This window comes from Trachemys scripta, chromosome 6 (assembly GCF_013100865.1).
Source record: "Trachemys scripta elegans isolate TJP31775 chromosome 6, CAS_Tse_1.0, whole genome shotgun sequence".
Classification (NCBI taxonomy): Eukaryota; Metazoa; Chordata; order Testudines; family Emydidae; genus Trachemys; species Trachemys scripta.
This window is the reverse complement of record NC_048303.1, coordinates 128,314,881-128,331,375: the sequence shown is the minus strand read 5'-3', so window position 1 is coordinate 128,331,375 and position 16,495 is coordinate 128,314,881. Positions and strand designations below refer to the sequence as shown.

The 16,495-nt window shown below is 51.9% G+C and overlaps 1 protein-coding gene across 2 annotated transcripts in view; it reads left to right on the top strand.

The window, feature by feature from the left end:
- Window positions 1-15,413, top strand: part of CORO2A (coronin 2A) — a 98,164-nt gene extending 82,751 nt beyond the window's left edge. For both annotated transcript variants that reach the window (XM_034774693.1, XM_034774692.1), the window contains exons 6-12: window positions 3,377-3,493; window positions 4,036-4,140; window positions 5,926-6,022; window positions 9,069-9,181; window positions 12,485-12,575; window positions 12,869-13,122; window positions 14,403-15,413. In XM_034774693.1, the coding sequence (XP_034630584.1) occupies window positions 3,377-3,493; window positions 4,036-4,140; window positions 5,926-6,022; window positions 9,069-9,181; window positions 12,485-12,575; window positions 12,869-13,122; window positions 14,403-14,534 (909 nt within the window). In that variant the 3' untranslated portion in view covers window positions 14,535-15,413. The remainder of the gene's footprint in view (window positions 1-3,376; window positions 3,494-4,035; window positions 4,141-5,925; window positions 6,023-9,068; window positions 9,182-12,484; window positions 12,576-12,868; window positions 13,123-14,402) is intronic.
- The last annotated feature ends 1,082 nt before the right edge of the window (window positions 15,414-16,495 follow it).

Genomic DNA, 16,495 nt, shown 5'->3' with positions numbered 1-16,495 from the left:
AGTTCGTCTGCGGAGCAGCGCACGCCATCTGGAGCGTAGCCCTGTGCAGCTGTGAGGAAGAGGGGCAAATTGTTTCAAAAGAGCTTCAATTGGAAATGTTTCCATGACGTTTCCCAACGTGGTGCCGCAAGTGCCTCCAGCAGAAGCCTGAATGAAACCGAGCCTGCTCACAAGAGGCAATCAATTGGATGCTGTGGCTCTAATCTCTAGCAGCCATTTCTCAGCCTCTCTCAACACAGCTTGGTGTGACTTGCTCTTCTTGGCAGCCTGACCGCTGCTTTTGGACAGTCATTAGCAAGTTAAGAAACATTGTGCTGTCTTACAGCTACACTCCTTCCCCGCCTGCAGAATAAACCTGGAAACCGCAACATAACCAGAGTGGCTGGGGAGGAGTACTGCACTCTTCTGTGAGCTAACACTTCTTCTTCGAGTGATTGCTCAGGTGTGTTCCACAGTAGGTGTGCGTGCTCGCCATGTGCACCGGTGCCGGAAGTTTTTCCCTTAGCAGTACCCGTAGTGGGGGAGCCCCGCTGCGACCCCTGGAGTGGCACCTGTATATTGCGCCATAAAGGGGGCTGCGTGCTCCCCCCACTCTCAGTTCCTTCTTGCCACCAGTGAAGGTAATGGGAACTTTGTGCTCCAGCCTTGGCTGCAGCGATTCTAGCCTTAGTGGAACTTGTTCGTCAGTGGAACACGGTCTTCCATAGGGATAAGGTCCAGCTCCGCCCACATCCAGCTTTCCTGCCGAAGGTAGTTTCGGCTTTTCACATAGACCAGGATATTTTCCTTCTGGTCCTCTGTCCTAAGCCCCATTCCTCCAATGAGGAACGGCGCCTGCATATGCTAGATGTGTGTAGAGCGCTGGCTTTTTACCTAGACAGAACCGGGTCATTTAGGAAATCCCCTCCCCCCCCAGCTGTTTATTGCATTGGCCGAGCGCATGAGGGGGCGACCGGTCTCCACCCAGTGGATTTCCCGCTGGATCACCTCGTGCATACGCACACGTTACGACCTGGCAGGGGTTCCCCTGCCTCCTATAGTGAAGGCTCATTCGACGAGAGCTCAGGTCTCCTCGGCTGCCTACGTGGCTCATGTCCCTATTCAGGACATATGCAGGGCTGCTACGTGGTCCTCTGTCCACACCTTCTCATCACACTATGCGATCGTCTCCCAAACGAGGGATGACGCTGGGTTTGGTAGGGCGGTGCTCCGCCCAGGTAACCCTTAAAACTCCTACCCACCTCCATCAGGTATAGCTTGGAGTCGCCTACAGGGGACTACACAGGAGCAATCACTCGAAGAAGAAAGGACAGTTACCTGTTCCGTAACTGGCGTTCTTCGAGATGTGTTGCTCCTGTCTATTCCACGTCCCGCCCTCCTTCCCCTCTGTTGGAGTTGTCCAGCAAGAAGGAACCGAGGGTGGGGGGAGCCCGTAGCTCCCCTTATAGCGCGATATAGAGGCACCACTCCAGGGATCGCAGCGGTGCTCCCTCACTAGGGGTACTGCTAAGGGAAAAACTTCCGGCACCGGTGCACGTGGCGAGCACACACACCTACTGTGGAATACACCTGAGCAACACATCTCGAAGAACGCCAGTTACGGAACAGGTAACTGTCCTATCCCACATCTCGGAAAGGAAAACACAAAGATTTCCGTTGCTCCTATGCACCCCTGCCTCGTCCCCTCACCTAACTAGACCCAGTAACACCTCATGCCACTCTTGCCTGTCTGCCTTTCTTATGCTCACCCCAACCTCCTGCTTCTTGCCCACCTCATTCTCTAACTCCCCCCTGAAATTCACCAGGTTTGTGTTAGTTTCCCACCTAGACACTATGGTGCCTGGTGTCCTGGGAATAGATGGCAAGGGATCCCGGTCTGTGTTGTCCCCTTGCCAGCACCTGTCTGAATAGTCCTCTCTGACTGTGTGGGAGAGATTGCGGGGCCACACTGTGCAAGTACACAAAAGCTTCTACATTAAAACACATAACTAGCTGCAGCCTAAGTAACATTTCTGCTGGCAGGGTAGCAGGATTCTGGCATGTGGCTCCTGCAAGCTGCAGCCGCTAGACGGCCCCATGGTCTCCCCCTTATGTACTCCAACGCGGTGTAGAGCTGATGGCTGGGCCCCAGGGGAGCTGGGCCTCTTGCTGCCCTCAGCCCCTTTGAAATCTGTGCCGCACTGCTGCCATTGTTGCAGCAGGACAAGCAGCCCAGCCCCGTACGACTAGGGTTGCCAACTTTCTAACTGCAGAAAACCGAACACCCTTGCCCTGCCCCACCCCTTCCCCCGAGGCCCTGCCCCTTCCCTGCTCCTTCTCCAAGGGCCCACCCCCACTCACTCCATCCCCCCTCCCTCTGTCGCTCGCTCTCCCCCATCCTTGCTCACTCGCTCATTTTCACCAGGCTGGGGTAGGGGGTTGGGGGCAGGAGGGGTTTGGAGGGTGGGGCCGAGGGGTTTGGAGTGTAGGAGGGGGCTCTGGGTTGGGGAAGGGGATTGGGGTGTGGGAGGGGGTGAAGGCTCTGGCTGGGGGTGCAGGCTTTGGGGTGGGGCTAGGGATGAAGGGCCTGGGGTGCAGCAGGGGGCTCCCGGGTAGAGCCGAGGAGTTCAGAGTGTGGGAGGGGACTCAGGGATGGGGCAGGATGTTGGGACGCAGGAGGGTGTTCGGGGTGCGGGCTCCAGGCGGTGCTGACCTCAGACAGCTCCTGGGAAGTGGCGACATGTCCCTCCAGCTCCTGGATTGCCAAGGGGCTCCATGTGCCACCCCCCCCAGGCACTGCCCCCACGGCTCCCATTGGCTGCAGATCTTGGCCAATGGGAGTTCTGGAGCTGGCACTCAGGGTGGCGCCTGAGGCCGGGGGCAGGACACGGAGCCCCCCTGGCTGCACCTCTGCCTAGGAGCCAGAGGGACATGCCGGCTGCATCCTGGGAGCTGGGCACAGAGCCTGCCTGCCCCGTTGGCACTGCAGCCAACTGGACTTTTAGCGTCCCGATCAGCTGTGCTGACCAGAGCTGAACTGGGACTTCCGGTCAAAAACCAGACGCCTGGTTACCCTATGTGCGACCTACACTGCTGTTGCTGTAGCAGGGCGAGCGGCCCAGCCCCATCAGGACCAGTGCTGTCACTGCCGCAGCAGGGCAAGCAAGCCAGCCCCATGGGACCTGCGCTGTCATTGCTGCAGAGGGCCATGTGAGGAGAGGCAGATATGCAGTGAGATCCTCATTGGGTGGGGCTTCAGGAGAAGGGTGCAGTTAGTGCCTTTTCTGCTCAGCAAACTCAAATAAGCTTCGGACAGCAATGAGAAAAAACTGTCTCCCCATGCCTGGATTTCCCATGTGACCATGATAGTATGGTGTGTCTGTGTGTCTCCTTACAGGAAGCCAGCTACAAGAACCACAGAGTGAATAAAGTTTTGTTTCTAGGAAACATGAAAAAGCTGCTCTCTACTGGAACATCCCGCTGGAATAACAGGCAAATTGCACTATGGGAGCAGGTGAGTCGGAGCCAGCAATCCAGCCATAGTTTCCTCACCAATTGGGATTCCTCATTACTTTCACTTTAACCCTTGTGTCTGCCAAATACCCAAGAATTAATTTGTAGCTAAGTTCCAAGGTGATCTGTCAAGCTAAAAACTCTTAGGTGGATCCTGGCTTTTGTGTAGAAAATGTTATGAAATAGAAATGAATTGGTGAAGAAGTAAGGCAGGCTGACAGCATGGCAATAATGCAAACAGAAACGGAAGCAATTTTCTAGCATTGGAAGGGGTGCTGGGTATGGGAGGGAGCAGTTTCAAAGGAGCTAAAGGCTGGCAGCAGGCAGACGGGAGCAGCATGTCCATACTGCAGACCTGCAATAAGAAGTGTGAAGAGACTTCTGTGTATCCTTCCCTCCATGGCCATGGGCCCTCTCAGAACTGCCCCCCCCCCAAATCAGTGGAAGCAACAGTGGGACCCAGGATCAGATGCTCTAGGGCATTTTCAAGCAAGACACTAAGGTCCTGAGAGCAGCTGTTTCTCTCTTCTTTGACATGCCCAGGGTGATCTTTCTGTGCCTTTAGTTGAGGAGGATCTGGATGGCTCCTCGGGGCTGCTGTTCCCGTTCTATGACTCTGACACTCACATGCTGTATGTGGTGAGCAAGGTAAGTGCTTTTTCTATGAATTAACATCAACGCCACCAATTCGGTTCCCAACTACACTGCTTTGCCATCGGCTTCAGTGGGGTTACTCCTGATTTACACTTGCTTGAGTGAGGGGAGAATCCTGCCGTTCTGCTTTAACTGAAGGTCCCCGATGAAGCAATAAGACACTTAGTGGATAATAGACCGATACTAACTGTGAATCAGGTCTTCAGCATTAACTGCAAAATCACGTGTTCCCAGGACATCCCACAGGCTTAGCCAAAGAGGAGCAAAAAGGTAGCAGGAAAAGACTTCACTTGCACTCACTAGAAGTGAGGCTGAAAAGATGGGATTAAAAGCCTTTGGGGCTCACAAATTGCTGTGCATTGTCTAGTGTGGTGCGCATTTGGGGATCCACATGTCCTCCTGTTTGCTCGTTATATGACAGGCAGAAAAAAGTGCTTTCGTGTATTGATCTGAAAGTTCTCAAAGTCCTGATGTGTCCAGCTCTTTAATCCTTACCCCATGGCCCCGATCCTGTGCAAACAAGCCTAACACTAACACTAGGCACATGAGCTACAGCCACTGCCTTTGTGGGAGTGAAGTTCGGCAGGGGCAGGGCCCAGGTGAGCAAAGGTCTGTCAGCTTCTGTCCCCTCCTCTTTGCAGGGACTGAGAATCCAATAATAGAGAGATGTGTAGCCCCAAACTGAGCCGCACTCCCATGCAGTGGGCAGCCCAGGGCGGAGGTACCGCTGAACACTTAGAATCACAGAATCATAGACATGTAGGGCTGGAAGGGATCTCAAGAAGTCATTGAGTCCAGCCCCTGCGCTGAGGCAGGACCAAATATACCTAGGCCATCCCTGACAGGTGTTTGTCGAACGTGTTCTTAAAAACCTCCAATGATGGGGATTCCACAACCTCCCTTGGAAGCCTGTTCCGGAGCTGAACTACCCTGAGAGTTAGAAAGTTTTTCCTAATATCTAACCAAAATCTTCCTTGCTGCAGATTAAGCCCATTACTTCTTGCCCTACCTTCAGTGGACATGGAGATCAATTGATCACTCTTCTTTGTAACAGCCCTTAACATGTTTGAAGACTGTTATAGGGTCCTACCTCAGTCTTTTGCAAGACTAAACATGTCCAGTTTCTTTAACCTTTCCTTATAGGTCAGGTTTTCTAAATCTTTGAGCAGTTTTGTTTCTCTCCTCTGGACTCTGGCAACTCACATATTACTCCAGCTGAGGCCTCACCAGTGCTGCATAGAGGGGGGCCGTTACCTCCTGGTGTCTTACATATGACACTCCTGCTAAAATACCCTGGATTAGCCTTTTTCACAATTGCATCACATTGTTGACTCATATTCAATTTGTGATCCACTAAACCCCCTGATCCTTTTCAGCAATAGTCATCATTCACCATCTAGCCAGTTATTCCCCATTTTGCAGTTGTGCTTTTGATTTCCCTTCCTAAGTGTAGTTCTATAAATCAGTGATACACCTTCACCTGGAATACTGGGTTCCATTCTGATAACTCTCTGACGAAAAGGACATAACAGAAATAAAAGGGGTTCAGAGACCAGTGGAGGAAAAATATTAGAGGCCAGAAAAATACTTTTATATGGAAGGAGACTGGAAAGATTGGGACGGTTTAGTTTAGAGAGGAAACAAATACAAGGTGATATGATAGAGCTTTAAAAGAACAATGGACGTTCTAGAGAAGGCAAACCAGGTGACCACCTTGGGCTTCCCCTCTCCTGCAGCAGGGGCTAAGCAATGCCTTTTGTTCTCTCTTGTCGTCTGTAGGGTGATGGGAACATACGATACTATGAGATAAACGCTGATAAGCCATACCTGAACTACCTGATGGAATTCCGCTCCCATCAACCACAGAAAGGAATCGGTGAGTTTGTATCGTGTATTTCTCATCTCACTAGGGGCCCAGTGCCACACCCTGAGGGAATCCAGTGGGAGTACAAGACTGGCCCACAATTCCATAGGTTTTGGTAAGAAGACAGGGGGGCCCAGTTCTGCTCTCACTCAGTGTTACACTGTTGTAAATCACAGATCCATAGACTCCTAAACCAGAGGTATTGTAATGACCATCTAATCTGACCCCCTCTCTGTCCCTCCCCCTCTCCTCCCACCCCCAGAGCTCCCAGCTGAACTAGAGTGGATCTTTTAGAAAGAGACACCCAGTCTTGATATGGGTGTCTGCAAGACTGCAAATGCTGGAAAATCCCCCACATCGTTCGGAAACTGCTTCAGTAGCTATTTACCCCGCTGTTAAAATGTGCGTCTTATTCCTAGTTTGAACTCTGCTGACTTTGCTTCCAATCTGGGATCTCCTTGTGCCTTTGCCTGCTACTCTAAAGAGCTCTCCAGTATCAGCCATCTTCTCCTCAAGCAGGGACTTACAGACCGCCCACCACAAATCCAGGTTCCAAGCCAGGGACCCTACAGCACTCAGCCAAGACCTGCTCAGTCCCCAGCCTTGCTGCTCTCTCCCTGGACTGCTTCCTACTTGCCTCCCACAGGCTTTATTCTCCACCCACCTCTCTTCTGGGAATGCCCTTCCCGCTGGGTCAGGCTCCCGGGGTCTTACTCTTTCCCTGTTGTAATGGGGTCACCCACCTCTCGCCTGCGCCCCTCAGTCAATGGTTTGTTCAGCGGGTCTTCAGTGACTCAGCCCTCCAGCCAAGTCACACACACTGTCTGTTGGTGGAACAGAACAAACCCTTTCCGGGGTATGCAGTCTTTACCTTCTCCTGGCCCTGGTATGGGGCCATACCCCCAGCAGCCAGCCAGGAGCTCCTTCTTAGCTCCTTGGTCCCTGCATGCACTGAGCTGGCTGTGGTCCTGCTGCTCTTCCAGCCAGGCAGGAACCCAGTACTCTCTCTTCCAGGTCCAGACAGCAACTGACTGACCCTGTCTCTGCGGTCCCTGTGTTGGCTGCTTCCCCTGCAACCACTCTAGGCTGCTTGGAAGACTTTTCTTCTGCTCCTCTCTGGGATGGGGTGTAGCAGGTCCCTCAGGCCTCCAACAGGGGGCCTCTGGGCTTAGTCCACCTTTTCATACCTGGATTCCCTCCTTCCCTCTCTAATGCACAGAGGGTGGCTGTAGCCTTCCTCACTGCAGCCATCTCTGTTGGCAGCTTCCTGGCTTTATACTAGCCCAGCACACACCTGTTCAGCTGAGCTTCATGCTGCAGTCAGGGGTTGCTTCTCCAGGCTAATCCCCTCATGTGGTGTCTATCACAATTGGTCTTTCTCAGCCTCCATAAGCCTTTCAGGGCTGTTGTGGGGTGAACACCCCATCAGAGTTCCACAGGCTAGTAACAAGTTGTGTGAAGAAGTGAATCCTTTTTATTGGTTTGAATTTCCCACTTTTCAATGCCACTGAATGTCCCCTTGTCCTTGTGTTCTGAGACAGAGAAAACAGGAGCTCCCAATCGCATGTCTCTGGGCCAGTCACTATTCTATAGACTTCTGTCATGTCCCTCTCCAAGATAACAAACCCAGTCTGTTCAGTCACTCCTCACAGGGAGTGTTTCCAGGCCCTTGATCATTCACTCTCATTTCTGTGGAGAGAAAGGAAATTCTGCACGCTCAACATTAATTTCTGCGCAAATTCTGCACGCACAGTAGCACAGAAATCCCCCAGGAGTATATAATGGTGCTAACACTTTCCTATCTCTACTGGAAATACTTTGCCTGATGCAACTTAGGAGTGCATCGGCCTTTTTCACAGCTACATCACATTGGTAGCTCATAGTCATCCTGTGATCAACCAATACATTCAGGTCTTCCTCCTCCTCTGTCACTTCCAACTGATATGTCCCCAGCTTATAGCAAAAATTTTTGTTGTTAGTCCCTAAGTGCATGATCTTGCAATATGCACTATTACATTTCATCCTTTTTCTATTACTCCAGTTTTCAGGGTCCTCCAGATCTTCTTTAATGATATTCTGATCCTCCTCCATACTGGGAGTACCTCCCAACTTTGTGTCATTGTGATGGGGTGTACAAACCCCCCCACTGAGCAACAAGGGCTTAAGGGCTCATTTTGGGCTCAGCCAGCCCCACCTGTCACACCTGCAGCAAATGCTCCATCTGCTGGAGGAATTAAAAGGCAGCGAATTAGCTCAGTTGAGGAGCAGCGTTGGAAGCAGCCCACAGCTGCAGCAGAGCAGAGCAAAACTGAAAGGCTCTGACCCAGCTGCCCAGAGGGGCCCTCCATGAGGAAAGGGTGGACGCTCTGTAGAGACAAGCAGAGAGGGAAGTATCCTGTGGCCCTGGACAGAGGCAACCTCCTCCTGCTTTCTTGTGATTTGGATTTTCCCACCATGCGAAGGCCTTGGACTGAGGTGATCCCAGGTGGGGAGATGAGAGGAAGAGGCCCAGGAAGAACAGCTTTAAGTAGTCTTGGTTGCCAGGTTACTGGTAGCTCAAGGGGCCCTGGGTCGGAGCCCAGTGGAGTGGGAGGGCCTGGGCTCCCCTCCCCACACTCCCCTTGACAGTCCAGGGTTGTGGCTTTGACCACTAGGTCATGCTTCCCAACCAGACCCTGAGTGGAGACAAGTACAGTTTTTATTATCTCACACCCCCTTTATGCCAAGGGCATTAATGAAAATGATAAATAAGTTTGGTCCCTGTTGTGGGGTCACTGCAGTCAGGGTAGCAGACCCCGCTGCCCCTCTCCATGTCGGTGCAGTGGGGTCACTGGCAGCCAAGACAGCCCATCAGCAGGTGCTTGGAGCCTGTCTGCTTCAGAAGGAATCCAGCTCCTCCTGTATCATCTCCCTAGATGAGAATTCCCCCCAGGGTCCCACAGCTGTTTGTCCACTACAAGCCACCTGGCTCTTGGAAAAGAGAAGGGGCTGTACCTGCCCTCTGGTGGAAGGGCACTGTTACAAACCCCACCTGCCATTTCTTCTGCTCTCCCCTCAGGAATCATGCCAAAGAGGGGCCTTGACGTGTCGGCCTGCGAGATCTTCCGGTTCTACAAACTGATCCCAGGCAAAAGCCTGATTGAGCCCGTCTCTATGATTGTTCCTCGCCGGGTAGGTGTGGGTCAGCAGCCCTCTCGCTCACAGCCACTGTGCCTGAGCAGGGCGGGGGAGGCAGGGCTGAGCGGGTTTCCTTTGTAAGATCTGTGGCCTAGAACCGACCAGAGAAAGGAGCGGACAGGGCGAGGCAGTACCTCATTTATATAGGAACTGTGCATCATTTGGGGACATTGAGGTATAATTGGGGTACAGTTTGTACCCAGGGCTCCTGTTGGGAACCCCTTGGGAAAGGCCTGGACAATGACTGGGCTCGGGGTCTCTCTGGTGCAGAGTGATGGTTGCCAATGTTGGGTAAGATGAAAGCCAGGAGTGGGGAAGGAGAGTGCATGCTTCTGGGCTGCTGCACCCCTCTGGGGGGTAGGGAGTCTGGGGAGGGTCGTTGCTACCACCCATGCTTTTCTAAAAGAAGAGCTGAGCTGAAAGAAGCGGCTGTATTCTGAGGGGAGCAGAGCAGCTGTGGGGAGCTGGTCTCCAGCAGAGCGCTGGTGTTCACAGGCAGAGTGGAGTAGCTGTTCCCGCGTACTAGCAACACCTTGCTGAGAGCGAAGGATCACACCCAAAGGCTGGAGCAGTGCAGCAGTTTGACCAGCTAACAGCACTGTGTGAGGAGCAGCATTACGAAGAGCTGAGCTGATAGGAGGGGATGGCTCATTCGGAGGATGGGTTTGGTTTGGGACTGACACTCCTGCACATTAGGGTCGTAGTGATAGAAATTGGTAAGTGATAAGTTTATACAAGTTCACCGTGTCATTTCCCTTCCCTTTCTTCAGGCAAGTTTTCCTGTTTAAAACCCTCTGCAAGTGGGGAATAAATTGCCTATCAAAGGCACCAGAGTGCTCTAGATCTACATATAGGCTCCCAGGTTACTGGTTTGGGGCTCGAAGTGGAGTTATTTCAGTTTTAGAAAAAAAGACTTTAAAAGTGCTTCCCCAGCCCTTAATTGCTACCAAGGCCACTGGCAGAGGGGTTGCTCCTTTCTGAGACTGCCTTGGGGCCAAATGCTTGGCTGAGGTAAAGGGGGAATCTGCAGTGAAGTAACAGCCCTGAGCTGATTCTCACCAGCCCAGGGTCTGGCACAGGTGGTTTTCTCCTGACACATCCTTATGGACCCGTGCTTCAGAATGCAGGAACTGTTCTTCTCCTGCCTGGTGGTCACCTGTGTCCCCTCATGTGGGGATGGATTCACTGAAATGAGTGTGAATGGCTTGAGATCTGCCTGGCTGTGAACTTCCTGAAATGCAGCCTCCCCAAGGAGAGTCATTGATAAGAAGGGTGACTTGGAAGGGTGTGATGGCATGACCTTATCAAGCGCCACTCACAGGTACCAGGCTGTCTACACTGCATGTGCAACACAGTCATGCTGTGGTGTAGAAGAAGCTTATAAATGTGTCCAGCCTCAGCCCTGGTGCAATGAGAGGGCAGGTGAGACTGGAACCAGGACCTCCTGTCACTTGCTCTCTGATCTGCTCATGTCATGGCTCCTTGAGCTACTGAGTCTGACAGTGGAAGCTGCAGCACAGTTTATAAACCTATGGCAGCATTGCGCAGGGTGTGCCATGGGTGAATGCACAAACTCCATTGTGGTGCTGTGGTAGTGCCAATGAGTCCCTGTCCACCCAAAAGTGCATGTTCCTCAGATGCTGCTCTGTCTAACAGCTACATGTGCTGGGATCCCCGGGGTGCAGCCAGGAAACAGGGTGCTGCTGTGCTCCCTTAACTCTCCAGCCTGGACTATCTCTCACAATGCTTTGCCAGTGACAAGCAGCAAACCCCTCCAGGTGCTGTTATCACTCAGCACAACCGTATGTGGAGCCCCACGCCCAGCTAGATTGCATGAATGCTCCCAGAGCCACTCGTGAATCACACAGAGAAAGGCACCAGCCAATTCCCCCCACCTCCTTAGCCTTGCACCCCAGAGCTGTACCATCTTGCCCTGCCTGGTTAGAAGCCTGACCAGTGGAGAGGATGTGCACCAGGCTTTGTAAACTGAGTTGAGGTTTCCCAAGCATTTCACACAAAATACACTGTTTTAGGTAAAGTATAAAACAGATTTATTAACTACAGACTTATAAATTTTAAGTGATTACAAGTGGTAGGCATAAAAGATCAGAGAAAGTTATCAAAGAAAATAAAAAATAAACACACAATCTAAATCTTAACCCTTATTACATTAAACAGCATTTAGATCAGCATTTTTCTCACCCCAGTGGATGTTACAGTTCTCAATGCACAGGCTTCTCTTAAGCCTGGACCAGTCTCCTCAGATACCATCGGCTTCTCGGCATTCCTGTTGCTGCCAGCGTAGGTGGGGGAGGAGAAAGGCAAAGGCATACTGCAACTGTTTCCTATTTTATATCCTCAGTCCCTGGGCCGAGAAGATGCTTGCCCAGACATGTCTTGGTGGACTTTGCTGAGTCACTGGCCTGAGCAATCTCCTGGTGTGGTCTTGTGCAACTGAGTCATAGAGTTGAGCAGTCCCCATTGTGTGGTGCTTGGGCAGCTGTCATTGAGTTGTAAACCCCTTGATTACACCTCCCCTGATGATTAATAGTCATTGAGCACCCTCCTGGGCGTGGTTTGCCTTCTTTGTATGTCACTAGCAAACTTACAAAGGTAACAACCATACAGCAAAACCTCATAACTTTATACACACTAATGATATACATATTTGGACAAAAGAACAGGTTTCAGGAGATCATGACCTTTCATATGATACCTTACATGGCATGTGTTGTACGAAATATCACAACAATATGTGAATAATGAATATGGGGGTTACAGGGTGCCATTTTGAGGGACAATGCATCAGACTACACCAGCACTTTCAAACCATCCAGCTCCTTCCTGCTTGTGCTTTGTCTTTAATATTCATTTTGGCTGAAATCTTGACCCTACTGAAGTTAATGGGAGCTTTGTCACTAACGCCAATGGTGGCTGGATTCCCCCTTCATATGGTGCTTGCATGAATAACAGTCTTACTGAAATGAACTAAAAAGTGTCTTGCAAAATTTCCCTCTTCCAATGCAAGTAAGTGTTGAGCAAAGGAGAGGAATGTCTCTGGCTATTTTGTTGTCATCCTCCTCCTAGTAGAAGGGAGCCACGTGGATCTGGTGTCAGGCCTAGTACATTTTCATGGCAAATTTGAAAGTCCTAAACAAAACGGGGCTGTTAGGGATCAGTCATTGTGAAATGCTCCCATCGCTAGTCTCTCATGCTGAACATGCTTCTTCTCAGTAACGTGTTGAAGCTGTCAGTAGCTGGCAGCGGCAGCTGTGATTGTGCTGTCTGTATTTGCAGTCGGAGTCGTACCAGGAAGACATCTACCCAATGACAGCTGGAGCCCAGCCAGCACTCACGGCGCAGGAATGGCTGAACGGAATTAATAAAGGTCAGGCTTGCAGAAAGAGGACAGAGTCAAACATTGATTGGATTGTCTGGCGTATACACAAAATGTCATTAGCTATTTTACCCTTTAGCTACTGGAAAATCTTGGCAGACTAAAAATTATATCAATAAAAAATCTGTTCTGAGTGGCTCAGAGCTGTCTCTGTTGTGTATTGCCTTTGGAAATAACTCCAACCTTGAGCCTGATTATTTGAACCTACAGATCTCCTGTGTTTTGTTCAGTGCTGATGTGTATGCTCTATATGTGTGCTAACCATTCCCCTACTTATATTGTAGGTCCTGTCCTGGTGTCTTTGAGACCAGGCTCTGAAATCCTGAATTCTCTGCCACAATTTCCTGAGAGAGAACCATCACTGCGGTACCAGGACAGGACAGAAAGAATGGCAATGAAGGAAATTCAGAAGCAAAGTGAGATCCAAGAAAAGAGAGGCCAGAAAAAAGTGGAGGAAAGATTGCAGGAAACCAGACAAATGCGGCTTTCAAATGGCTTCGACTTATTCGAGTGTCCTCTACCTAAAACCGAGAATGAGGTCTGGCTGTGGGAAAGCATGTGGGCATGGGGGGAGAATTACATACAGCTGGCAAAGCGTGCAAACTGCAGAATGTTTTGTATGGGCATAGATTGAACTGAAAAACAATGCCAAAGGTCTGCAGTGTGGGACTTGGGTGCATAAGCAGAGCTAAAGAAACCCCCCACTTCAGTGCCAGCATGCTGGTCACACAACTAGTGCTGGCCAAGACCTGTCCATGTCCCTGCCCCCTGGGAGTTCACAATGTAAACACACAAAGGAATGGTTACCATCGCCATTGGACAGATGGGAACTGAGCCCCAGAGAGGCTGAACCCTGGTCTACACTGCAGAGTTAGGTCAACATAAGGCAGCTTACATCGACCTAACTCTCTAAGCGTCCACACTAAAATGTAGCTCCCACCGATGTAAGTCACCCACTACACTGACTTAATAACTCCACCTCTGTGAAAGGCATAGCACTTAGATTGATGTAGTTGGCAGTATCAATGTAGACACTGTGTTATTTCCATTGCCTGTTGGCTATCAGCCCTGCGCAGGGCTCACCGCTGGAACCTGCCCTCCTCTGCTGGGCCAACAGCAGAAGCTGTCAGCCCACCTGGGCTCAGTTTCACAGCAGGGAGCCTACCAGAAGTGAAATTGACATTCTTGTCAGTTTCATGGCTCCTATGATTTCAGGTTTGGTCTCTGGCTGTCAGCCCCCGGGGCGAGAGGGCTGTGGCAGGTGAGCTCTGCACAACTGTCAGTGTCCCACGCTCCGGCTGTCAGTGCCCCACGTCAGTCAGTGCAAGCTCTTCTGGTGAGGGCATACACTGCCGGAGGAAGGAGGGTAGTGTGGACACCGGTAGTCAATTGAGTTACTGCAGTGGCTGTAGGTGGACCTAACATAAGACATGCCCTCAGTGTCTTACATCGTGGGAGATGCATTTTAGTGTACTCACCCACGATACTGATTTAATACTTCACTTCCGCGAGAGGTGTCGTGCTTAGGTCGATGTAGTTAGGTCAATGCAGCATCAGTGTAGACACTGTGTTGCTTACATCGTGTGTGGCTGCCTTTCAGAAGCCATCCCACAATGCCCCACACTGGTGCCTGGCATGGGCAAGGTGCTAGTCTAAGCTGTCAGGTAATGACTGCAGTGCCTAGCTGCTTTGGGAGGGTCTGGGCACCCTGGTTTATGCTGTGATGCTGTAGAGCTTCAGTGGAGCACAGACATGTGCATTATGCCTAGACCCAGCTGGGGCACAACAGAAATCAACAGAATGCTGTTTGTTTTACAGCTGTTGCAGATGTTTTACCGACAGCAGGAAGAAATCCGGAGACTGCGAGAGCTGGTTAACCAGAGGGACGTTCAAATCAAACAGCTAGAACTGGAGATTAAAAACATCCACATGGACTCGGGCAGGGACTGAGGTGACAGGCCCACTCTGCGGCCGTGGCATGCACCGTGCCTGCAGCAGACACCCAGGTGCCTCATGAGAACGACTCTTTCTACGTTTTGCATTGGGGAAAAAGGAGGTGAATGCAGCGCAAACTTCCCTTGGCTCCGATAGCCGCCTGCCTGCTGTCCTGGGTGCTGCACACGGATCTGCTTGGCTGCTCTACAATCTGCTGCCAGCCAGTTCTCTCACTGCAGGTGATCCCAGGTTAAAGGTACTTCTAGAGCTGCACCAAGTCTGGGGAGACTGAGGCTGGAACAGTGCAGGAAAGGCTCTGGTCTGCGGCCTCCATGCAACTCCCCTGTGCACCACGAGGGCGCTGGAGCAGGGCTGGCTGGGCTCCGGGCCTGCGTCCTCCTTGTGACTCCCCTGTGTGCTACAGGCATGTGGCGTTAAGCATGGGGCCTGCTGCCAGCCTGTGCTTGGACTGCAGCTGCAGTGGCCCTGCCCTCCATGGCAGGCGGGGAAGGCTGCCAATGCCAGACAAGTGTTGTGTGGAGTGGAGCCCTCAGAGGTAGCCCCTATCTCAGAGGAACCCTCACGACACCCAGAGAGGAACTGGTCCCTGCTGCTGCTCTTTCCCTGGCCCCCACAAAAAGGGCGTTTAATGGGGTGGGTCACGAGAGCAGTGAACTCTTGCTGCAGGCTGGACACTGCCTCCCCTTGTTCTCGTACAGCAGAAAGCCCCCAGGGCAGGCTGGATAGCAGCCCCTGTCCCTACAGGCACTAATCCAGCCCAGGGCACCGGAACAGGGGGAGCCAGAGGCTATGGCCCCCATCACTTTTAAAAGTGGGAGGACATAGCCACTTGTTTCCTGTCTTAAGGGCAATGGAGAAGAACAAGTGGCAGGCAGGGCCTTGGGGGGGGGGAAGAGGTGGAGTGAGGGTGGGGCCCCGGGGGAAGAGGCGGGGCCTGGGGAGAGGGAGCGGGGGTGGGGCTGCAGTTCAGGCACCAGTGGCCCCTCCACTTCTAGCGAGCTTCTGGTGCTCCTGATCCTGCCCCAGGGAGATCAGGCTGCATGCTGGCATAAAGGCCTGTGGGCACAAAGGTGATGTCAAAGGATGGCACACTGCACTAATAAGGGACGGGATTATGTTACACAATGCTCTTGGTGCTCCCTGGAGGAGGGCAATACAGGGGAGCTCTGCCCAGGACATGCCTCCCAGGGCACATAGGCAACGAGACTGCCAGCCGCACTGTTTTAGGCCTTAGTTTCCCAGAAGAGTGAGAGAGTCACTGAAGGCAAGTGGGTGCTGACAATCCATGTGGCTACGGTGAGAACATCTCTGCCCCTGCACAAGGGCTGGGTCAGGGAATGTCCCTGTCAGAAGGCCAGTACCAAAGACCTGGACAGGCTCTGCCTAACGCTGCAATGTTCTCCTTGGTGTCACTCAAGCTCCACGTCTCTAAAGCTGAGGTGAATATCTCCCCTGATGTTTCCCCTCCTCTGGCTTATTATTAACACCTAACTGCTCTGCATAGAGCTCTGTAGGCCTGCACAGCACTACACTGGATGCCATAAGCCTTCAGTGCACTGCACATGGTGTTCCAGGGTTGCCCTGCTGCACAAGGCACTGTAGGCCTGCACTGCACTATACTGGATGCCATAGGTCCACACTGCACTGCACATGGTGCTCTAAGGCTGCACTGCAGCACAGGGCACTATAGGGGCTACACGGCACTATACTGGATGCCATAGGCCCACACTACATTGCACAGGGCACTATTGGCTTGCACTGCACATAGAGAGTGACATCCTGGAGTCATGTTAACTCTGGTATAAATCTCTTGGGCCCATTGCTTGCCCCAAACAGCTTATCCCTCTCCAGCCTTCCCATTGAACAGTCTTGAAGCCTTTGTCTGTCTGTGAGGCTTCATTCTCCTTGTACATGCAGCCCATTGCCACCATCTCAGCTTTGTCCCATGTCATCTC